Raw genomic sequence first — 25,638 nt, 5'->3', positions numbered from 1 at the left:
GGTTCATGCTAAAACTTCGATTTGCATCAAAGTGCATCCTTGGAAACTTCAGCATCTATAAGATGCCATACACAAGATTTATGTTGCTGAATTTTGCAGATGTTATTCTGTATCCAGTTACAACCACTGTATTTTATTTTTGAAGGAAAGGCGTTTAGGCATGTACGTGGTGTACTGCCAAAACAAGTCGAAATCTGAGTACCTTTTGGTTGAAAATGATGCCTACTTTGAGGTGAGAAATTTGTTGTCTTTTTCAATGATAAAGAGATAAAAGCACTAATTAGGGACCAATGGTTAACAGTACATTAATTATCTAGCAAATTCAATGATATTCAAAAGCAGCTATGCTACTTGGAGAATAATGTGAATATTCTGCTTTGCAGAGAAGTTCAATTTCACAACACATGAGTGCAAACCATATATTTTTTATTTATTGAGATATAGCATGGAGTAGGCCCTCCCAGCCCTTCCAGCCACGCCGCCCAGCAATCCCCAATTTAACTCTAGCCTAATCATGGGACAAATTACAAAGACCAATTAACCCACCATCCAGTACGTCTTTGGACTGTGGAAGCATGTGGAGAAAACACATGCGGTCACGGGGAGAATGTACAAATTCCTTTCTGGCAGCGGCAGCAGTAAAAAAGGTTTCTCCGGTTAGCGGACAATTTCCCTCCACGCCTCTCTGACGTAGTGGGGAACCACATACGAGGCAAGTTACAGCAGTGGTTTGCCATTGCCTTCTGCCAAGTGAGTTTCCAAAGAGATCATCAGCTCATAACCCAGCACGGAAGTAGTTGAGTAAAATTGATATATCTTTAAAATGTACAATTTTTGCTTTTCTTTTCAGGACATAAAACTGGATTTGAATGAGAAATTTAGTCTGAGTGACTATCTCATCAAACCTGTACAGAGAATAACTAAGTACCAGCTGTTGCTCAAGGTAAGGGCTTGACAACTGATAACCTACTTAGAAACATTGAGACAAAATTGGCCACTCTGCCACTGGACCTCTTCGCACCATTCAATTAAAGTAAGAATTAAAATTTCAAAAAGGATTCCTTTAACATTGAACGGGTTCTCTGATTATATTAACAAGCTACCTAATAGCTATTTGAGACAAAGTTCATGAAAGCCTTTATCTGTGTCTTTAATAATATGACAGCCTGCAAACTTCTCAGATCAAATTAGAATCAGGTTTATTATCGCTGTCCTTTATAATGTGAAATGTGTTGCTTTGCAGCAGCAGGGGCATGCAAAGACATGAAATTACTATAAATCACTAAGTAAATAGTGAAATAAAGGAATAATGAGGTAGCGTCCATGGGTTTGTGGACCGTTTAGAAATCTGATGGCAGAAGGGAAGAAACTGTACCTGAATCATAGCTGTACTCAACCTACTTGTACTGCGTAAATTGAATGTGGAATTAACTAAGCATTCATTTTTATGTTTTGCCAAGAAAATTATTTTACTGGGAGTCATTAAGATTGAGCAGAATTGATCCAAATGGCCCATCGAATCTGCTTCCCCGTTCAATCATGGCTGATATTTTGACTCCATTTTCCTTCCTTCCCCTGTAATCCTAAACCCTCTTACCAATAAAGAACCTATCAGTTTCTGCCTTAAGTACACCCAAAATGACTTAGACTTCATAATCCTCTGTGATAACAAATTCCACAGATTCACCACTCTCTGGTTCAAGAAATTGCATCTCACCTCAGTTCTCCTTTATTTTGAGCTGTGCCCTTGGATACCAGACAGTCCTGCTAATGGAAAAATCCATTAAGTATTGGTCGAGAGCCACCACATACTGTATGCTGCTGGGATCATTCTTGTGAACTTCCTCTGGACCTTCTCCACAGCTTGCAAATCTTTTCTTAAATACGGAGTCAAAAATCGCTCATAGTATTCCACATGTGGTCTGACCAATGCCTTGTAAATCTTCAGCATGTATGAAGCCTGCAATTTTACATTGTTTTCAGTGAGAGGATAGAAAGATAAATAAAAAGGTGGCTACAAATGACAAAACACAAGAAAATTAAATATTCACTGATAGGATATATTTCTACATAGATGATTCATGTGTGAAGCTGATCTATTATATTTGTCTACCAAAAATATTGATAAATCATGCTAGATATTTACTAATAATAGAAAATTGCCTTTTTGCAGGACTTCTATAAATACAGTGAGAAAGCTGGGTTCGACTGTTCTGAAATTGCGGTAAAACCTGTTTTCCTCGTTTGATAAACATTTATATTACTGGTAGTAATAATATTAAAACTGTAACATTGTTGTAAGATTCTGAATCACCGAGACAACCTCTAGAGATGTTACCTGTATCAATGCAGGAAGCTTTATTAGTGCTGTTGGGAAATGTTTAACCCAGGGGTTCCCAACCTGGAGTCCATGGATCACTTGGTTAATAGTAGGGGTCCATGGCATAAAAAATGTTGGAAACACCTGGTTTAAACTAATTTGGAAAGATAATGGGGCAGATTATAGAAATACCATTGATGGTTTGGTGCAGTGAGATATCGAAAGGAAACTAAAGTCAGACCAACAGGCAGAGCCAAACATTGGCCTGATAGTTATATGTTTATTTTAATGCAAGGAGTCTGACTAATTAGCCAGATGAATAAAGCATTGATTGGCATAGGGAAACATGATACTGATGCTATCACGGAAACATAGCTAACGGCAGGACTGTCAACTCAATATTCCATGGTATAGAATCTTCAACCAGGACAGGATAGCCCGAGACTTTTTTTTCTTAGGGAGTAAATGGTTAACATGAAGGGGCATAATGTTGTCATAATGATGTTAGATGTAGGCTGTTTATGCAGAGAGTGGTGGGTGCGTGGAATGCCCTGCCAGGGGTTACATTACAGCATTTAAGAAACTCTTAGATACGTACAATGTTGTTGCTGTCCTTTTCGCACTTTGTGGCGCATCAGGCGACACTTTTGCCGTCTCCACTGTTTTTTATGAGGCTGAGTTGCTAGCTCGACATTCAACCCAGATGGATGGGAAGCATGCAAGGAGCCGGCCAGATTCTGATGCCACTACACCACCAGCCGGCACAGATAGGCACAATGGATGATAGAATAATAGAGGACAACGTAGGAGAGAAGGTTAGATTAATCTTAGAGTAGGTTTAAAAGTCAATACAACATTGTGAGCTGAAGAGCCTGAACTGTGCTCTAATGTTCTATATTCTATGTAAAATAGTTCTGAAATTAGCATGCTGTCACCTTCAAAGATTTCCAATCTATAACTCACCAAAATGTATGTATTAATGAGCCGATTACCTAAAGGATATTCTATTCAACAACATATAGAGGGTGCTTCTTTTGTCAACAGTAGCTTGCAGCTTTCTCTTCAAAGAAGAAATTGTGTAATAGAGTGGGTGCATTTGAAGTCGGGCAGTGATAAAATAACTTAATGGTTCCCAACCTGGGGTCCAGAGACTCTTGCTTATTGGTATTGGTCCATGGCATGAAAAAGGTTGGGAACCACTGGAATAACTGGAAGTGGATGAAAGCTGAGGTGTATGTGGTTTTTGGAATAATGGTAACTGTGCCATTGTTGGTAAATAGGGTTTGTTGCTATTTTCACTTACCATGACCATGTGTGTAGACATGAAACTTCTTTCTGCACCAGGAAGAGATTTCTGAAGTTCATGAACATGATTCCCATTAGCCTTCACTCACTATCACCTCATCTCTGCTTGTATGTCTTTCTGAACCTCCAAATATGCAGGAGCTCTCTTCCAGGAAAAAGACTAGGTCTGAATCAGAGAAGCAGTAAGTGCACTCCCATGTCGACCTCCCCTTCTCGCTCAATGCTCCTTAAGCTGTGTAATGACTTACAAAAGTGGTTAAGGAAGTACACACATCCTTTTTAAGTAGCATGACTTGTATCAGCACAGGACCCTTTCACGTTCTACCTGAGAATCTTAAAATTACTTCCCCTTATCATAACTAGATGGGAGAGAATATCACAGCTTGTAGAGTTGCTGCCTCAGCTCCAATGATACAATCTTAATCCTAACCTCTGCTGTTGTCAGAGTAGGGTTTTCACATTATCCCTGTGACGCTGAGTCTCCCGGGTGTGCTTTGGCACATTACATTACACATTACAACGACACATAGTTTCATGCTCTCTGAGTGAGTGTCTATGGCAGAATCTAGGGAAAGATGACAGGAACATAGTGAGGATTAATGGGATTAGTGTAAATTGGTGCTTGAAATGGTTGGCTGAAGGGTCAACTTCCATGCCTTATGACTCCAAAAACTAAATTTTGATACCCATTTTAAACGCTCTCATCATTGCTTGAGGTTCACACATGAAATTCCAACACAAATGACACAGAGATAAACTAGATGGGCTCCCCTAACCAATTAACTCAAGGTTTGCAGCGAGAATTAATTTCTAACCTTTAATAAACGTACCTGATAAAAATCTATGCAGCTCACTTCTGAAAATCTAAACATAATGAGAGTTGAAAGCATTATTATTTTATGTGAATTAGTAATCCAGGATGCAGTGGAACCAGTGAGTAGATTGACTGACCAAAAGTAGATTAAAGTTAAGTAGATTTGCAGCAAGCAGTTTGCAATGCTGAAAAGTCATTGACCTGAGCATTAACCCTTTCTCTTCAGACACTGCCTGATATGATGAATATTTTCAGGAATTTCTATTTTTCTTTTAAGCAAATGATCATATTTAATATACAAATATACTTAATATACTATATTAATATACTTAATATCCTCTGATTCATAATATTGTTGTATTACATCTTGCCTTGACAGTAATTCCTGTATTAATGCTCTTTGTTTCTTTTACATATTTTTGACAGAAAGCTGTTGATGTGATGTTCCTGGTGCCAAAACGCTGCAATGATATGATGAATTTGGGAAGACTTAGTGGGTTTAATGTAAGGATTTATTTGCTTTCAATAACAGAATTATTTACTGCAAATAAGATATATCAATGTTTGTAACATACTGATACAAGTTCAGTATCATTACTCATATTATCTTTTAATACTTGAGATAAAACAATGTGTTTGTGTTTTTAAGGATGATGTAATTGAAAAAGCAGCATTCAACAGAAAACTTACTGGGTGATTCTAGCTTTAAGTATTAATTCTCTGGCTATAATGCAGAAGTAAAACTACCGGAGACTTGTTAAGCCAAAAGTTTAAATTCCATTAAAGCCTAGAAACAGCCTGGTATGTCCAGGTTCATTTTAAGAAAAGTTACATGTAGAGTTGAGTATTATAGAGTTATCGTCAATCCATCTCTGATGGAGGCAAACTCATGCCAATTCTTAACTTCAGTGTACCATTAACTGCAAGTAGCTCTAAGGAGCTGAGACAAAAATAACTCACTAGGCAGTCAAAGGAGAAAGAGGTAAATCATTACTGCCTGAGATATAAATGGTGGAATCCTCAATCAGCCTAAATGATTGGATACTTTAGTTTCCCTGTTTCCTCTTCTGGAAACCTTCAACAGGTTGAGCAGGTAATGTCACCAAATAACTCCAACCAATTATATTAAAAAATCCTCAATAAGGCACAGATTGCAAATCAAAAAATATTAAATCATTGTAAGTTCATGGACAGAAAGCAAACCAAGGGCAAGGCAAAATGGGATTAAAGGAAATAAAAGCAGGAGGTAAAAGAATCAAATTTCTCAATGATTAAATTCTAAAAGAATGTAACATCAGATTTTCAGTACCAAAGTGGTTGCTTGCCAGAGATTAGTACTTAAAAAAGGATTAAAATTAATTTATACTAGATCTACATTTGTCTGTTATATTTAGTGTATAACAAATGAGAAATTATAACTTCACACCTTCATGTGGATTTCAGTGCCTGGTCTATCAGAGAGTTTCAATGGGGTGCAGCTCAGGAAGAGCAAATTGGACATCAGCTCCTTGATACCTGTATTTACTTTCACGTTTCTAGACTTCAAATTGTCTGAAATAATCTCATTGATTCAGTTCACTGTTTTTTAAATTAACTATAATTTATCTGGCATTGTGCAAGAATAGGAACAATTACTAATTGCCTTCACACTGCCATTTATGCTACTGCAAGCTTTACATCATACAACTGTTTGCTATGTTTCTACTAGTGAATAAAGCCAAGGATATAAACTCCAGTAAAAGAAAGGAGGAAGAATAATCCTTTAGAAATTAGTGATTTGGCAGGCATTGTTGAATCCTCTCTGAATTATTTGTTATCTTCAGGGCAAACTCACAGCACAAGGCCAGTTGCTACGACAAGATACATTTCTTGTGACAGAACAAGATTCTGGAGTTCTGTCCCGAAGTAAGGAACGGCGAGTCTTTCTCTTTGAGCAGATTCTAATCTTCAGTGAACTTCTGGACAGGGATTCCTCTACGCCGAGATATCAGTTTAAGAAGAGCATTAAGGTAAATATATGAAGGAATAAAGAAAGACTTGGTCAGTTCTTCACAATTAGCTCAAAAAGCAAAGAAATCAGGATAAGATAACAAATTTTGCTTCTGAACAGGATGATCAAAAGGTTGTGTAATTTCAATCATTACTTAGTCACACTGTGCTCATTGTGCTCCCTTATCTAACTCAAATAGCAGCTACGTTTGTGGAAGTCTGGACAATAATACCATATTTCATTTTACACTGTGATATATATCTTCCAAAGGTTTTGTTAAATATCAGGCTAGTGCAACTGTTTAATTGATTCATTAATTGATCTCCCCATTTACATTACTGTAGTGCTTGCTGCTTTACTCAAACACTATGGAATTTTCTATCTGGATGGCACACAGGCAGAAGATTTTCACTGTATCTTGGTAAATGTGACAGTAATAAACCAATAATAATAATAACCATTTCCTAATTAAACAAAAGACACAGAAATCAAGGCTACCAAGGTAAGTGATAAACCCTAAACATGAGAGATTCTGCAGATGCCGGAAATCCAGAGCAACACACACAAAATGCTGGAGGAACTCGGCAGGTCAGGCATTATTTATGGAAATTGGTGAATGAACAGTCACTCATAAATGAATAATGAATAGTCAATATTTTGGGCTGAAACCCTTCATCAGGACTGGAAAGAAAGGGGAATAAAAATGTGTGGCAGGGAAGGAGGATAGCTAGAAGGTGATAAATGGGTGGGAAAGGCAAAGAGCTGGAGAAGAAGGAATCTGAAAGGAGAAAGGGAAGAAGGAGGGGCACCAGAAGCAGGTGAGGAGAAGAGGTATGAGTCCAGAGTGGGGAATAAAAGAAGGAAAGGGTAGGGTGAGAAATTACCAGAGATTGGAGAAATCGATGATTATGCCATCAATTTGGAGGCCACCTAGGTGGAATATGAGGTGGTGCTCCTCTAACCTGAGGGCAAAAGAGGAGGGCATGGACCGACATGTCAGAACGGGAACAGGGATAGGAATTGAAATGGTTGGCCACTGGGAAATTTCACATTTGGCGGATTGAGTGGAGGTGCTCAAGAAAACAGTTCCCCAGTTTACACTGAATCTCACCAATGTAGATGAGGCCACATCGGGAGCACCAGATACAAAAGATGACCCCAACAGATCTGCAGGTGAAGTCTGGCCTCACCTGGAAGGACATATACGTATAACCAGGGTGCCTAAGACTTTTGCACAGTACTGTATTTGTCAACGTGGAGCAGAGGGTGAGTTTGTAAATCTGGCAGAAGCAAAGAATGTTGGGAATGGTGAGGATGGAGTGCCGCAGCAGTGGTGTTGGACAGGTGGCAGAGGAGTGCCAGGGGTGGGTAGTGGCGTAGGTGCAGACACACCCAGCCCTGAGACACCAGTCAAAGTCATTTGGTTCCAAACAATTGGCTTATTAATCATTACAGAATATCCTTTTGGTGGTTCTCCAACCCTCCCCATTCCTCTCCCCCTGTCCCCTTCCCACTCTCAGTCTACAATATGGACACAGATCACAATTAGGTTTATCATCACTCACACATTTCACGAAATTTGTTTTTGTTGTGCGGCAGCAGTACAGTGCAGTAAAAAAAACTTCTAAAGTACTGTGCAAAAGTCTTAGAGACCCTAACTACATATATGTGCCCAACACTTTGGCACAGTGCTTGTATAGTCAAGATAGCCATGGGAATCGGTAGGTTTAAAAAATATGTCAGTAGGTACTTTGTCGCCAGAGATGGAGACAGAGAGATCGAGACGGGGAGAGGGGCGTCAGAAATGGACCAAGTGAATTTAAGGGCAGGGTGGAAATTAGAGGCAAAGTTGATGAAATTGATGAGTTCAGCGTGGGTGCATGAAGCAGTACCAATGCAGTCGTCAATGTAGTGGAAGAAGAGTTGGGGAGCATTACCAGGCAAGGCCTGGAACATGAACTGTTCTATGTAGTCAGTGAAAAGGCAGGCATAGTTGGGGCTATGAGTTTGGGAAAAGTGGGAGGAGCCAAAGGAGGAATTGTTGAGGGTGAGGCCCAGTTCTGCCAGACAGATAAGGGTGATAGAGGGGAACTGGTTGGGTCTTTTCCTAAAAAAGAAGTGGAGAGTTTTGAGGCCTTCTTGATGAAGTGTATAGGAACTGGACATCCATGGTGAAAATGAGGCAATCAGCGCCATTGAATTGGAAGTTGTTGAAAGATCAAAAACAAGTGAAATGTTGCAGATGTAGGTGAGAAGCGATTGAACCAAGGGGGCTAGAATGCAGTCGAGGTATGCGGAGATGAGTTCTGCGGGGCAGGAGCAGGCAGAGGCAATGGGCCTACCTGAACAGTGAGGTTTGTGGATCTTGGGGATCTGGTAGAAATGAGCAGCCCAGGGTAAGGAGACTGAGTCTGCTGGCAGTGGATGGGAACGTGCTTTACCTGATACAGAACTCACTCAATTCCTGGAATTGTTTGTGTACTTGCAATGGAGGGATAACATTCCAGGACCCAGTTTAGATGCTCAGTGACATTTCTGACCAACATCTCCTGAGTGAAGTCTCTAAGATGGTGCTTACTGAAGGAATTTGACATGGTGGAGCTGCTGATGGAATTATGGACCTACAGCATAAGAAATAGAGAAGCCAGCCTCCACAACTCTCCGATGCAAGCCTACCCCTCACTGTGACATGATTCATTGCCTTTTGTCTCCATCTAAAACAGGCAGAGTTAAAGGCAAGATCATTGGTAAATTGATCTATTATTGTCACATGTACCGTACTGTGAAAAGATTTGTTTTGCATGCCAACCATAAAGATCATTTCATTACAACAGTGCATTGAAGAACAAGGGAAAACAATAATAGAATCAGAATGGAGTGTTACAGTTATTGAGAAAGTGCAGTGCAGGTAGATATTAAAGTGCAAGGTAGATTTGAGGCCAAAGTCCATCGTATGATGCTAGGGGACTATTCTATATTCATGTAACAGTGGGACAGCGTGGCACTCTCATCGTAGTAGAATTCTCAGCTTTCTTTCATATAAACAGAGCTAAATTAAATGATGTTTTATACCATTATAAAGCCAACAGGAGCAGAATCAGGCCATTCATCCCATTGAGTCTGCTCCACCATTCCATCATGGCTGATTTATTATCTCCCTCAACCCCATTCTCCTGCCTTCTCCTTGTAACTTTTGATGCCCTGATTAATCAAGAATTTATCAACCTCTGGTGTAAATATACCCAATAACTTGGCCTCCACAGCTGTCTGTGGCAATGAATTCCACAGATTCATTACTCTCTGGTGAAGAAAGGTCTTCCTCAACCCTGTTCTAAACGGCCATCCCTATATTCTAAATCTGTGCCATCTGTTCATTGACTCCCCCACTATAGGAAACGTCCTTCCCACATACACTCTATCTAGGCCTTTCAATATTTGATAGGTTTCAAAGAGATATCTCCTTATTTTTCTAAACTCCAACAAATACAGGTCCAGAGCCATCGATGCTGTACCATTGAGAGCATACTCACCAACTGCATCTCAGTGTGGTATGGCAATTGTTCTGTATCGGACTGCAAAGCACTCCAGCATGTGGTGAACACTGCCCAGCACTCAATTGCCTACCATTGAGAACATCTACCATAAACGCTGCCTGGGCAGGGCGAAAAGCATTATCAAGGATGCATCTCACCCTAACCATGGACTTTTTACTGTCCTCCCATCCGGTAGGCGCTACAGGAGACTCCGCTCCTGCACCAGCTGGCACAGGAAGAGCTTCTTCCCTGAGGCTGTGGCCCTGCTGAACCTCACATCACAGCACTAAGCAGTATTGCACCCATATTGTACTGTCTCAGTACTTTTATATTTGTGTGTTGTAGCATTTACTTTTTATTTGCAGTTATTTTGTAAATAACACTATTCTTTACACTTCTGGTTAGATGCTAACTGTATTTCATTGACTTTATATCTGTACTCGGCACAATGACAATAAAGTTGAATCTAATCTAATCTAATCTAATCTAAACACTCCTAATATGTTACAAACAAGAGAAAATCTGCAGATAATGGAAATCCAAGAAACACACACAAAATGCTGGAGGAGCTCAGCAGGCCAGGCAGCATCTACGGAAAAGAGTACAGACGACGTCTCAGCCCGAAATATCGACTATACACTTTTCCAAAGATGCTGCCTGGCCTGCGGAGTTCCTCTGGCATTTTGTGTGTGTTACTCCTAATACATTAACCTTTTCATTCCAGAATCACGCCCGTGAACCTCCTTTGGATACTCGCTAATGCTAGCACATTCCCCCTTAGACAGGAGCCCCAAAACAGTTCACAATACACCAGGTGCAGTCTGACCAATGCCTTATAAGGATGCAGCATGTCATCTTTGCTTTTATATTCTAGTCCTCTCAAAATGAATGCTAACACAACATTTGCCTTCCTTCCCACCAACTCAAATTGCAAGTCAACCTTTAGGGAATCCTGCACGAGGACTCCAAAGACCCTTTGCACCTCTGATTTTTGGAATTACTCCCCATTTAGAAAACAGTTTACACCTTTACTCCTTCTACCAAAGTGCATGACCATACACTTCCGTACACTATATTCCATCTACCACTTCTTTGCCCATTCTCCTAATCTGTCTAAGTCTTCTGCAGACTCCCTGCTTCTTCAATACTACTTGCCCCTCCATCTAACTTCATATCATCTGCAAACTTGGCCACAAAGTCAGTGGGATAGGAAATACCCAGTGATGGTGGTAAAAAAAGTTTGACACATTGACTATAACAGAATCTTGTTTGACTGGTCTGTAGGACTATTCTCCCAATTTTGGTACATTTCCTAATTTAGCAGTGTATTATTTATATAATTGAACTATTTTATAATACTAAATACAATAAATAAAAGCACAAAATAATCTGCAGATGCTGGGGTCAAAGCAACACTCACAACACGCTGGAGGAACTCAGCAGGTCGGGCAGCATCCGTGGAAAAGATCGGTCGACGTTTCGGGCCAGAACCCTTTGTCAGGACCTGGCAAAGGGTTCCGGCCCGAAACGTCGACCGATCTTTTCCATGGATACTGCCCGACCTGCTGAGTTCCTCCAGCATGTTGTGAGTGTTACAATAAATAAAAACCACTTTAAAATAATGAAGCTTCAAATTTAGTATAGCACCTAATTAAAATGTAAAACTAGCAGCAGATTACATTAAATTAAGGGAGATATCATTCTACTGTAGACCAGTGACAATTTTTAATTGTTAATTATAAGAACAGCATTTTAATCAATATTAAGACAATTGAGTATTGCCTATTATATAACTGTTTAAATGTGAATAAAATTAGAAAAGATTTTTTCTAGTAATTTTTCCCTCTAATTTGGCTGGATAGATTTCAGCAGAAAAAGGCAACCTTCAGATACCAAGCAGAAGCAGAACAGAGCTAATAATGACAATCAGCAGGCTTGTGATTGCGGATTTCACTGCAGTAAAGCCTAACCTTATCAAACTGCATGGCTTTTCTAATACTATCTGGCCTTGAGGTACAAAGAGCAATTGTAGTATTCCAAAGGTATTCTAGTTGTGACCAGCCAACTCAGCTAACATTAAAGTACTTAATTCCAGAAATACAACGAGAGGCACATGAAAGAACTAATAGCACAGTAAGCTTTTTGGACCTCAATGGATACTGCATGTCTCACATCAAGCAGTGCCTCCATCAAGGTGAGCATGTGGAGGAAAAAGGTGGTGCCAAATGACTTGAAGAGGAGAGACCAAAAGGGGATGGGATGGGAAATGGTGTAGGGTAAGCAGAACCCATACCAACTTCCCCTCACCTGACTAAAGATCACTCCTCCAATCCCTGACCGGTGAATCGTGCAATGATTCATCCAATTAACAGCCCAAATCCAAATTTCAGGTTCCCAGTGTTAGGAAGCTGCCTCTAATACACATAGATGTAATCTCCATGGGAGGGGCTGATAGATTGCACAGGCCATTCATGTTAATGGTCCCCTTAAGTAGCATCCAAGCACTTAGCCTCTCCACACTCTATGAGAGTCCTCTATTAGATCCCAGAAGAAAAACTACAGGCAATGCAATCTAACAGTAAATCCCACAGTTCATGTTTTAGTCTTTGTTTAAAACACTGGATCATGTGATGCACAACACTTCGTGCTACATGATCCAATTTCTCAGCAAATCAATGCATGAGATTGTGTAGCCTATATAATACTAGAAATGTCCTCTCTCATGGTGTGATGAGAGACTTAGGCAGGGAGGTGAATTGAATTGACTTTATTTCTTACATCCTTCACAGAAATGAAGAGTAAAAATCTTTATGTTAAGTCTCCATCTAAATGTGCCATGTGCAATCACAGTAAGTTATAATAAATAATAAACAGGCAATGTAATATAGAGTACACTCAAATCAGCGTGAGTTCATCAGTCTGATGGCCTGGTGGAAGAAGCTGTCCCAGAGCCTGTTGGTCCTGGCTTTTATGCTGTGGTACCACTTCCCGGATGGTAGCAGCTGAAATAGATTGTGGTTGGGATGACTTGGGTCCCCAATGATCCTTTGGGCCCTTTTTATACACCTGTCCTAGTAAGTGTCTTGAATCATGGGAAGTTCACAACTACAGATGCGCTGGGCTGTCCACACCACTCTCTGAAGAGTCATGCGATTGAGGGAGGTACAGTTCCCATACCAGGCAGTGATGAAGCCAGTCAGGATGCTCTCAATTGTGCCCCTGTAGAAAGTTCTTAGGATTTGGGGGCCCATACCAAACTTCCTCAACCGTCTGAGGTGAAAGAGGCGCTGTTGTGCCTTTTTCACCACACAGCTGGTTTGTACAGACCACATAAGGTCCTCGGTGATGTGGATGCTGATGAACTTAAAGCTGTTTACCTTCTCAACCGCAGATCCATTGATGTCAATAGGGGATAGCCTGTCTCTATTCCTCCCGTAATCCACAACCAGCTCCTTTGATTTTGCAATTTTGAGGGACAGGTTGTTTTCTTGACACCACTGTGTCAGAGAGATGACTTCTTCCCTGTAGGCCACCTCATTATTGTTTGAGATAAGTCCAATCAATGTAGTGTCTTCGGCAAATTTAATTAGCAGATTGGAGCTGTGGATGGCGATACAGGGAGTAAAGGAGGGGACACGGTACACAGCCCTGAGGGACTCTTGTATTGAGGGTCAGAGGGTTGGAGGTGAGGGAGCCCACTCTTACAACCTGCTGGCGATCTGACAGGGAGTCCAGGATCCAGCTGCACAAGGCAGGGTGAAGGCTGAGGTCTCTGAGCTTCTTGTCGAGCCTGGATGGAATTATGGTGTTGAATGCTGAAGTGTAGTCCAAGAACAGCATTCTCACATAAACATCCTTCTCCAGATGTGTAAGGACAGTATGTAGAGCAGTGACTATTGCGTCATCTGTCAATTGGTTGTGTTGGTAGGCAAATTGTAGGGGGTCCAGTTTGGGTGGTAGCAAGCTGTAGGTGTAATCCTTGACCTTGATGGTGAGGATCAAAGTGCTGAAGTATCCAAGTCCAGAATCGAGGCACGATACGAGACTGAAACGAGGATAGGGTTCTAAACTCGACACTAGGTGAGGCTCCAAAGTAGAGCTGCCGATTGAGGCACCAACCCTCAGTTCCAGTGCTTTTTAAATACAGGTATGCGTCACTCAACGTCCACGATACGTTCTGTGAAATCAGATGTTATGTGATTTGGACCTTGTGCGAACACCATATTATATACTTAGCAAACCTATATGGAGTACTGTAGTGTACCGGTATTGACTAAATCCATATCATTAGCAATTTCTCCATATCTGATATAGGTCCCACTTGCATTTTTGTGAGCCTTGTAGTTTTCAGTGAAGCCAATCCTTTAACAGCTTCGAGAACTTTTTCTTTGTTTTTCAGGATCGTCGTGATTGTCGAGTGCGACATGCCTAAATCCTAAGCAATGGCATTCACTGGTTTTCCACCTTCACATTGTTTAATAACCTTTTGTTTCACTTCCAAACCAATACTTTTCCTTTGCCTCTTGCTGCTGCTATCACTAGGAGTGGTTTTGCTGCATTTGGAAGCCATGATGCGCTTTACGGTAATATTTTCGAAAGAAAATTAAACAGAGAGATAATGCTACTACACTCAAGAGACGCACGATACAGGAGATTGGTTACGTCTGCTACGTCACGTTCTCTGATTGGGACTATGGACGTATATGCGATCGGACATTGTCCAAATGGACGTTAAGTGGTGCACAGCTGTATTAAAATCCTGGCACCAAAACATGGATGCCTATTAGCAGGGCAGGCCTGAGTCTTTAAGGAGGCCATGCCAGCTATCCACATTCCGGAGTCAGAGCACCTAAACCCCAGAAGCTGGCGTGGTCAGGTGCATGTCGTAACATGTGGGCTATTCAGGTAACTCCTCAAGGTTCAAATGACGCAGTATTATCACTCTGGTGAAATATACTACCATCTGTAGATGTGGTTTGGTTCCACAAGGTACATAAAAAATCGACAATCCAGAGGTAAGATGAGAACAAAAATATCCATGGAAAGGATTTGGAAAAAGTTCCTTGAATGGGAGCTGGAAAAAGATTCAATCAAAACTTTCCAAAGGGAAATTTGGCCAAATCCTTCAAAGCGAGAAAATTACACTGTTATAAAGATTACATAAGTGGAATCATTGGGCAGTTGTTTCAAAATGTTGATACAAACAAAATGTGCTTCCTTCTGCACAGTAAAATTCTATGATCATCACTTTTATACCTCTTTAGCAATTCTCTTCTCTTATCCATTTCAGATGAATAACCTGAACATTGACAATAATGCGAACAATGAATTCTATAAATTTGCTCTGACATCCACTGGAACCTCTGAGCGGTTGATCTTACAGGCACCAAACAAAGAAATCTATGAAGCATGGGTTTGTGATATCAACAAAGCGCTTGACCTTCAAAAGAACTTGCTGACTGGTATGCAGACCTTGTGTTCTCCTTATTCTTTGTCTGACTTGGTATTTATTTGAGTGAATTTAATTAAGTTTCTTCGGATCCAAACTCTCACCAAAAACTAAGCCTCTATTTTTCTTTACATAAATGCTTTAGTTGGTCTTGTGTGGCACATGATTCACATGGAATCCAGGGTCGAGTTCAATCTAACCAAAATTCCCATGTATTGACACTAAAGATCTGCTTCATAGATTCTGTGCCTGGTTTAAACTCTCACAAAATCTGTGACCACTTTTGGATTTCAATGAGCCTGTGTTATTACTGGCAAGATTGGTAAGAAGAAGGCAATTGTTTTTAACTTGTGTTTTACTTTATGCTAATTATATCTTAAAGATTAGCTTTATTTGTCTCATGTACATCAAAGTATCGAAACGTACAATGAAGTGTGTCATTTGTGTCAATGACCAACACAGTCTGAATATGTGCTGAGGGCAGCCTGAAAATTTCGCATGCTTCAGACACCAACATAGTATGGCCACAACTTATTAACCCTAATCTGACCACTTTAGGAATTTTGGAGGAAACCAGAGCACCTAGAGGAAACTCGTGTAGTCATGGGGGTGAATGTACAAACCCCTTACAGAGAGCGGTAGAAATTGAACCCTAATCGCTGACATTAAAATAGTGTTACGCTAACCACCATGCTACTGTGCTGCCCTGTTTGTGTGTGTCTTTGTAATTTTAGCTGTTTTTTAATGTGTAGTATTTAAACACTTAGTATTTATTTAAAAAATTTCTTTCTTGAATGTCTTTAACATTCAGCAAAATGATTGTACTGCTGGTAGAGCTGCTGCTTCAGCAATCCAGGTAAAAATCAGATCTCAGTGTAGAGTCCACACATTCTCAATGATGATATAGGTTTCTGCAGGTTGGTAGGTTAATTGGCAACTATGAGTTGCCCCAGTATAAATGTTAGAGCTACAATCTAAAGGATGTTGAAGGGATAGAGGGGAGAGTAAAATTGACTATGTTTAATATTAGTATAAAAGGATACTTGATGGTCAGTACAAACTGAAGGGCCTGGTTTCTTGCTTTCTAACTCTGTGACTCTATCTGTAATCCCTGTTAAGTGTCAGAGGTATTTTGGGGGTGAGAATTCACCAGTACAACAATCATTGCATCTTTCAGGTCTTACTGCTGAGAATAGGATACTCGGACCTCTCCATCCAGTCCAGGCGTGATCAGGCATGATGCAGTTGGAGGTTACGAGCAGCACAACAGTTCCAGCAAGGCCTAGCCCTTTACAAATAGCTCACCAAATAACAAGCAATAAAGGAAAATAGCATAACTGATTAAAAAGACTGAAGAAGGAGGATTGACACTCAGAAGTCTTAAACTTCTGAGAATTAGAATTCTTATTAAGTTTCAATCACTTACTAATTTCAGCTCCTATTTCTATGGTCATGATCACTCACTGAAACACACTTTTCTATTTATCCATACAGTTTTATTCTCCAATATACTTATTTTCTCATTCAGTGTCTTCTCTTCACTTTCTTAGTCTCACTACCTCATGTCTATAAAGTACTTAAATACAAAATAGGAAGTTGGAAAATGATAGAATTGATACTGACATGAAATAAGGGGATGAAAATTAGTCAAGCAATTCAGTATTTGAGGTGCATCAAAGATTTAAAAAGCTAAGGCCATGGTAAATTCAAGCTGTAGTGATAATGTAAGTTTGAAAGTTAAACAGGACGAGCTGCTAAGTGAAGCGGAATCCAACAAATGGGCAAGAATGAAAACGCAGATAACACTAAGGACACAAAATGTCTTAACGGTTTTCCCAAAGAGCATTTGCAATCCAAGCCCCAGCTTGCTATAAAGTACAAGAATATATTCATTTAACATTACTTACACCTCCTGCATAAAGAAATTCTGAGAAAGAGTTGAATCTGAACTTAAAAGCAGTAAGAAGGCCAGAGAATACAAACTGTCTAATGGAAAGGTGAAGAGTTTGCATTGAATTGTCATTGAGCAAAAATATGGTTAGAGCTATGTTAGGAGATCAAACTCCATCTTCAAGAGAAAACCTTGCCTTCTTTTCTTTCAGCTGACAGAAAATTACAGAGTGGGGAAGAGCATTTCCCTGAAGATAAGGCAGTCATTTATTACACTCATGTCCTTCCACAGACTTTCCTAGAAATCTCCTTCGGGAATACATGGAGCTATCCCTTATGTTTTCACACTCCCGAAGAACATTCCTCTGAAGTGTAGCAAGTGGAGGGTGCCTGGAATGCACTGCCTGGGGTGTAGGAACAGGCAGAAGTATTAGGGGCTTTTAAGAGATACTTAGTTAGGTATATGAATGTGAGGAAAATGAAAGGATATAGACTATGTCCAGGCAAAGAGATTAGTTTAGTTAGCCATTTAATTAATAATTTAATTGGTCCAGCACAATATTGTGGGTCGAAGGGCCAGTTCCTGTGTTCTATTGCTGTGTGTTCTAATAAGAATACTGATCTTTTTTCCATGCAAAAAAAGCAAAAAGTAACTCACAACGAGGGATATCGGATTAGTTACCACGGTAAAGATGTTAGAAATTCTAATATGAATGGAATTAAGGGAATCAAATAGTTATTTTTGTACTGATGCCGACCAATTTTAAGTCTTAAAGTATCAAAGTCCTTCCATGATATGTTGAATTTTATTTTAGCACTGCAATCACCGATCGAGTACCAGAAGAAACAGTTTCCAGATGTTTTCAACAAACCAAAGTGAGAAGATTATTCCAATCCAGCCTCGCACCAGAGACCTCTAAAAGTTTTGAGAGGTGATAATGTAATGAATATTATGAGCACAGTTGGGCATTTGAAATATAACTGTTGTCCCCTGCCACCACCACCTTGTAAGATGGTTCAGTTAACAGCAATTAGCCATTGGACAGGCTGTACTTCTACTGAGTTTTAAATAAATAGGATGCATCACAATTAAATCATTACATATTTTAACAGTATCAGTGCCTATTTGCATCATCGGTAATCTGCAGATTTCACCAAAGTTAAATAACTTATCAGGTAAATACATCTAGTGTATTGATTACATTTACAGATAAGGCTAGTGTGACTTGTTCGGTGGAAGTCATCATCTGCACTTTTCGATTTGATAAACACAAGATTCTGCAGATGCTGGAAATCCAGAACAACACACAAAAAATGCTGGAGGAACTCAGTAGATCAGGCAGCAACTATGGAAATGAATAAACGTTCGACATTTCAGGCTGAGATCCTTCTTCAGGACTGGAAAGGAAGAGGTAATGTGTCAGAATAAAGAGGTGGGGGGAGGGGAAGGAGCACATGCTGGAAGTGTTTGGTGAAGACAAGTTCATTGGGGAGGGGGGATAAAGTAAGAAGCTGGGAGGTGATGGGTGAAAAAAGCAAAGGTCTGGAGAAGAAGGAATCTGATAAAAGAGGAAAGTAGACCATGAGTTCACCGACCTGACTTCACCTATCACCTTCTAGCTTGTCCTCATTATCATCCCCCACTTTCCTTTACTGGCATCTTTCCAGTCCTGAAAAAGGGTCTCGGCCCAAAACTTGTCTGTTTATTCATTTCCATAGATATTGCCTGACCCACTAAGTTCCAATTTTCTCTAATCTCTCAACAGTGCATTCTTAATTTTTCCCATAATTTTGTTGAAGAACAAAATTAGTTTGCTAATTTTTTGAGTTAAATTACACCCAAGTGCATTATTAATTTGTAAATTTAAAATTAGCTGATATGAGGAAGTGGTTACATAAAAGGTGCAGAGACGAAGCGGAAAGTACAAAGCCTTGACTCAGCTACTGTATCTGCTCTGTGCATGCACTCTTAGATAGCAGAATGACTTAGAACACCTGTAACAAGTCTATCAGTTCTTACCACTGAGACACTATTAAAGAATTCCTTACATTGTTTGATCTGGCACTTATTTAAAACCACTATCTTTCCAATTTTGCCAACTCTATTAAGATTCAGATATGAGTGGCAAAATTATACTGCGTTACTGAAGCAACTTAATCAGGTATCATATGCATGAATTACTTGGAATTTGCTGAATTTTGTGCAAATAGAAACTACTTTGCTGTACACTATATGCCACCTACATTAAAAGGAAATGAGATGATAGGACATAAAATAAAATCGTGAATAATAAAGTAATATTTTAACAAATAAGGATATAGAAAAATTTTGCCATGTTTGGTCTCTAATGATAACAGTCTCAAATAAATATAAAGTATGTGGTTAACCTGCCAAAATAATTCTCATTAAATATGCAGGCATTTCTTCAAGCAGATAGCTTCTATAATTATGTTCAAGTCTCAAAGCTGCCCTCTAGTGGAAAGAATGAGCTTTTGGTTTAAATGAAATGAACTTCACAGATTCAGCTTAATAAATTCAGTTGCATTACTGAAATATTCCATTCAAAAAATTTTTGATGTTCAATTTTTGGCACAAATGCACAGCAAGGTGGTCTTCACAGAGATATTCAATGCTATTTCCTTAAGTTTTTTTCCCATAAATGGGCTGTGAAGTAACTGTTCAGTCATAGATATTAGAGGTCTATAAGCTCAACATTACATAGTGCAACTTCTTGTTGGCAAATCCACCTATGAATATGACCTTCAACCACTGACAGATTACTGTTGCAGTCTATTGTTCCATTCACTAAAATGTTTTCTTAACTATGTTATATGATCATTTAACACACATCAAAGTTGCTGGTGAACGCAGCAGGCCAGGCAGCATCTCTAGGAAGAGGTACAGTCGACGTTTCAGGCCGAGACCCTTCGCCCTGACGAAGGGTCTCGGCCTGAAACGTCGACTGTACCTCTTCCTAGAGATGCTGCCTGGCCTGCTGCGTTCACCAGCAACTTTGATGTGTGTTGCTTGAATTTCCAGCATCTGTAGAATTCCTGTTGTTTGTTGTTTGTTGTTATATGATCATTTAGTTTTGTTAATATTTATAATGACCTTTGTTAGGGGATTGGCTTTCTCCTACAGTGAGATAACAATAGTCAGCGCTGAATTTCCTACCTGAGAATGAATCTGTTTATGCAATTGAATGGCCTTAATTATTTTTCCCAATCAATTCCAATGCACAAATTGATAAACAGTCCCATACAAGATTTTCTCTTTCCCTAGGATCTAGTGCCATTGGGATTGGTCTATCTATTTCCATAAAAATAAGATTGAGAAATTTTGTTTTTTGATACTTTCAACCCTATCCTGTTTTTTTTTCTCTCTAAGACATTTTCAATAGTTTGGTTTGTGAACAGTAAGGGCTATATTGATATAGCTATAGAATCCTGATGAAGGGTCACGACCCAATACGTCAGCCATTTACTCTTTTCCACAGATGCTGCCTGGCCTGCTGAGTTCCTCCAACATTTTGTCTGTGTTGCTTTGCTTTTCCAGCATCTGCAGATTTTCTTGGATTAGTGATAGATTCACTCAGTTTAAAGGAAATAATTGATTTTCTATGGCATTGCATGCCAATTGAAGACCAAGCACAACATTTGTGATCTTGGACTTTAAAATAATTCATTGTACAGATGAACTTGGTTAGAGAAGTTCAGAATGAGCTTATTCCAATTACAAGTCAGTTGCTCAGTTATTAAGTTAAACACAACAGATGCCATATCCAGGCAAGCGAAATATTAACAGACCAGTTTAGATCAAATACCTAACAGCAATGTACCAATGGATCTTCCATGGTTTCTCTTTTAGTCATGATTCTTGCACCTTTGTAAAGTTCCCACTTTTCCACAAAGAGATATTATTTGGCCAAAAATACATATAACATTAAACCTATGGTTCTATAGTACAAAATTCTTATAATTCAATGAAAGAAGAATAGAGGGTAGAGAAAAATAAAATAGATATTGAGAAGGATTGTAAAGAGAAAATAATTTAGCTTCGTTGATAGGGGAAAATAAGTTGCTATTGCTATTCTTTATTTTACTGCTGGGGAATGGCTATTTTTCATTTCCAAAAATAAAATGCCCCATTACATAATATTTACCTTGCTATAAAGACATTGAAATGAAGAAATGTTACAGATGCTGTTTGGAATTATCCATTTTTAATGTGTCATGATATTGGTCATTTTGATAACCTATTCTTTGTTGGTACTAGACTGGGGGAAAAATTAGTATCTCCAATGGGATGATGATTGAGGAGGGAGCAGTATAACCACCACTGGGAAAGTGATAGGTCTCAGGTAACCATCTCACACCAGCTCATTTTGTGTTATGCACCTAGGATCATTGGCTTGAATTTAATGTAGTACTGATTAATTCCGTGCTATTAGTATTGCTACACTAGTTGTCAAGAATACATTTGAGAGCTTCATTTTCTTAAAAATATCAAAAATAGCATACATTTCTAAAGAAAACAACATGTTTTTTGTACAACTATCATTTTGTTATTTGGCATTTGAAGATGTTATAATTATATATATCCTTTTCAATATTAATCACTGCACAATGTATATCTGCACAGGTTTGAAAGCATTGGGTAAAGTTCACAACTGTGAATAGATTTCTTTAAAAAGAGCAAGAAGTCTTTATCTGTGTGATACTTTAGTCTTAGATCTTATGTCTTGTACCTACTTTTTATTTTTTCCTCTTTATATAATAGGAACTGAATGCATTAGATGAATAAGATTACTATTTTCAGCTTTTGTATAAATCAATAAATAAAATTTTGATTTCTTGTTTTCAATAGGTACATGATCATTACTTCTGAATATTCTGAAATATTATTCAACAGAAAGATAATTTTATTTATCAAACTGATGAATAAAATTATTCAAATCCAGATTGTTAGGATATATCCATAAGAATGATTGAACTTATAATGGAATCTTTCCTATCGTGCTCACTTTATGGATGGACATAGGCTTATTTACAGGTTAACTATACTTGATATTCTTGGCCAGTTTGTACCTATCATAAACAACTTTATATGGCACATTGCAATGCCACGGTAACAACTTTAATGTTTTCAAATTGTGAGAATCAACATTAAAATTTTGGCATTTCATTTAAGATAATTGATCCTTATAACTAGATCAAGGTGAAAATGTGTTAACGAGTTTGTGTGAGAGATCAGATTAATGAAAAATAATGGATTGCTGAGATTACTCTGAGAGCTGGCATAGACTTAATGGGATGAATGGCCTCCTATGCTGTTATGAGTGTATTAAATAATGTTATAAGGAGAAATAGAAAAGCAACATTTTTCAAATGTATACACTCTCAAATCTTTCCACAATGTCATAGTTTTCCATGAGGCTACATCTCAGTCTTCTCTTTTCTTGAGAATAGAATCCCAGCAAGTTCAATCATTCCTTAGGAGTCCTGCCGAGGGGTTTTGGCCGGAAACATTGACAGGACACGTGATTTTTTATGACTTCACAAAAGCCTTTGAATGCATCAATCAAGATATTGTGAAGCACCCTGCTTAAATAAGAGCATTCAGCTTAAACTTATCTCTATCTTACATCAGTTTGATAATGGCATGCAAGACATAATCTTGTCCATAACAGATCCAATTACACTGCAGACTGATGTGAGGCAAGACTTTCTTTTTAAATCTTTTTATTGAGTAAGTATACAAAAAAGGTAAGCCATATAAACATTAATACAATGTTAAAGTACAATAAAATTCCAAAAGATAACAATACCAAAAAGAAAATACTACAAACAATGTAATTTAAGCATAAGAAACCAAGATAACATAATAGTATACTAGATTTTATATATATCAATGGAAAAAAAAAAGAAAAAAAAACCCCCCAAAAAAAAACCCACCGTGCAACTACCTAAAAGCAAAGCAAAGCAATGGGCTAACTTGAAACCAAACAGAGTTAAACTTAAAATCACGTCCTCAATCCCGACCTCCATTAAAACAGTGAAAAAAAAACAAGAAGGGTAAATATTACATTAAATGAAAATATCGAATAAAAGGTCCCCAAATCTGTTCAAATTTAAATGAAGAATCATAAAGGTTACTTCTAATTTTCTCCAGATTCAAACATAAAATCGTCTGAGAAAACCAAAAAAAGGTAATTGGAGCATTAAGCTCTTTCCAATGTTGTAAAATACATCTTTTCGCCATTAAAGTAAGAAATGCAATCATTCTACGGGCTGAAGGGGAAAGATTACTAGAAATTTTAGGTAGTCCAAAGATAGCAGTAATAGGGTGAGGAGAGATATCTATATTTAATACCTTAGAAATAATATTGAAAATATCTCTCCAAAAAGTTTCCAAAGTAGGGCAAGACCAAAACATATGAGTTAAAGAGGCTATCTGCCCCGAACATCTATCACAGAAAGGATTAATATGCGAGTAAAAACGCGCTAACTTATCTTTGGACATATGTGCTCTATGAACCACTTTAAATTGAATTAGGGAATGTTTAGCACAAATAGAGGAAGTATTAACTAATTGTAAAATCTGCCCCCAATCATCCACAGAAATGGTAAGCCCCAATTCCTGTTCCCAATCTACCCTAATCTTATCAAATGGAGCTTTCCTAAGTTTCATAATAATATTATAAATCATAGCCGATGCACCTTTCTGACATGGATTAAGGTTAATTATCGAATCTAAAATATATATAGGAGGAAGCATTGGAAAGGAAGAAAGTATAGTACTTAGGAAATTTCTAACTTGTAAATATCTAAAAAAATGTATTCTTGATAAGTTATATTTATTAGATAATTGTTCAAAAGACATAAGGGAACCATCTAAAAATAAATCCAAAAACCGTAAAATACCCTTAGTCTTCCAAGTTTGAAAAGCGCGATCCGTAAAAGAGGGAGGAAAAAATATGTTGCCTAAAATAGGAATCGCTAACCCGAATTGATTAAGATCAAAAAATTTTCTGAATTGAAACCAAATGCGCAAAGCATATTTAACTATCGGGTTAGAGACCTGCTTAAGGCGTTTCGAATCAAAAGGAAGAGAGGAACCTAAAATAGAACCAAGTGTATAACCCTGAACAGATTGTAGTGAGGCAAGACTGAGTTGTTATCTCAATCTTTCTCATCGTATTGCTGCACTTTGCCTCCATGAAGCTCCTCACTGGAGCTAATTCACATGACAAAATAGAAACTTAACAATCTATGCCATTTTCATGATCTTCTCCAACTTCAGTCAACAAGTTGCACATAACTGTTACTCCAAGTGGCTGTTAACTCATTCAATTAGACATTTTTTTTAATTTTTAGAGATAGAGCATGAACCAGGCCCTTCCAGCCCTTCGAGTTATGTTGTGCAGCAATCCCCTGATGTAATCCTAGCCTCATCATGGGGCAATTTATAATGACCAATTAACCGAACAACCAGTATATGTTTGGACCATGGGAGGAAACCAGAGCACGCAGAGGAAAGCCACGCGGTCACAGCAAGAACATATGAACTCCTTACAAGCAGCGATGGGAACTGTAAAGCGCCCCAGACTGTACTTTATATTTAACATACATAAAATATTAATAATTTCAATTGAACAACATAATAAATTTATTAAGTTTTATAAAGCTATCGTCACTATTAAAAAAGTCCATGAGAAAATACTGGAAAAATTTGACTGCTTCTCATAATTCAGCAACCGTCATGTAGGGTGATATCAGTGACTGATTTCATTGTCACCCTCATTGTGTCAGAACAGTCGGAAAATAGTTTGAAGATCAAGACTTCAAATCTGACGCAAAGCTTACTACCTCTGCAAAATCCTCCAAATCCACTGGAAGGATAAGCTGCTAATGTCAAGGCCTCACCAAGATCCGAATTACATTCAGTCTACTCCAAAGGGCAGGCCATTTTCCTAACATTCCTAAAATATACACTCTCTTCTGAGCATTGTCAGAGCAAAATGTAATTAGGTGGATAGAGGAAAAGATTCATTTGTTAAAGGCCTCCTTGAAACGGTGTAACTTCCCCCAAGGACTCATAAGACCCTGAATCACAAATGACTCACTGTGTTAAATTGGCATTTGAGAACCATTAATCCATGTACCAAGGGCACACAAGAGTTCCAGCAAAAATTGCAGGGAACATTACTCACTCACTCACTCTCTGCATCAAGTATTTCAACGTGATACAAAACATCAACCTGATTAGTCACTTTAGGACCCACAGAAGTGGAGGGGAAGCAAGCCATTCTCGTCTGCAAGGAATCCCTTTGTCAT

General features: G+C 38.6%; 1 protein-coding gene across 1 annotated transcript in view; it reads left to right on the top strand.

The window, feature by feature from the left end:
* LOC134348794 (kalirin-like) overlaps positions 1-18,673 on the top strand; it is a 31,962-nt gene extending 13,289 nt beyond the window's left edge. The window contains exons 3-9 of the mRNA XM_063052596.1: positions 146-232; positions 851-943; positions 2,174-2,224; positions 4,866-4,943; positions 6,263-6,448; positions 15,253-15,424; positions 18,117-18,673. Of these exons, the coding sequence (XP_062908666.1) occupies positions 146-232; positions 851-943; positions 2,174-2,224; positions 4,866-4,943; positions 6,263-6,448; positions 15,253-15,424; positions 18,117-18,181 (732 nt within the window). The 3' untranslated portion in view covers positions 18,182-18,673. The remainder of the gene's footprint in view (positions 1-145; positions 233-850; positions 944-2,173; positions 2,225-4,865; positions 4,944-6,262; positions 6,449-15,252; positions 15,425-18,116) is intronic.
* The last annotated feature ends 6,965 nt before the right edge of the window (positions 18,674-25,638 follow it).

Source organism: Mobula hypostoma, chromosome 6 (genome assembly GCF_963921235.1).
Source record: "Mobula hypostoma chromosome 6, sMobHyp1.1, whole genome shotgun sequence".
NCBI classification, from domain to species: domain Eukaryota; kingdom Metazoa; phylum Chordata; class Chondrichthyes; order Myliobatiformes; family Myliobatidae; genus Mobula; species Mobula hypostoma.
The sequence above is the reverse complement of the archived record's forward strand: the minus strand, read 5'-3'. Positions and strand labels throughout refer to the sequence as shown.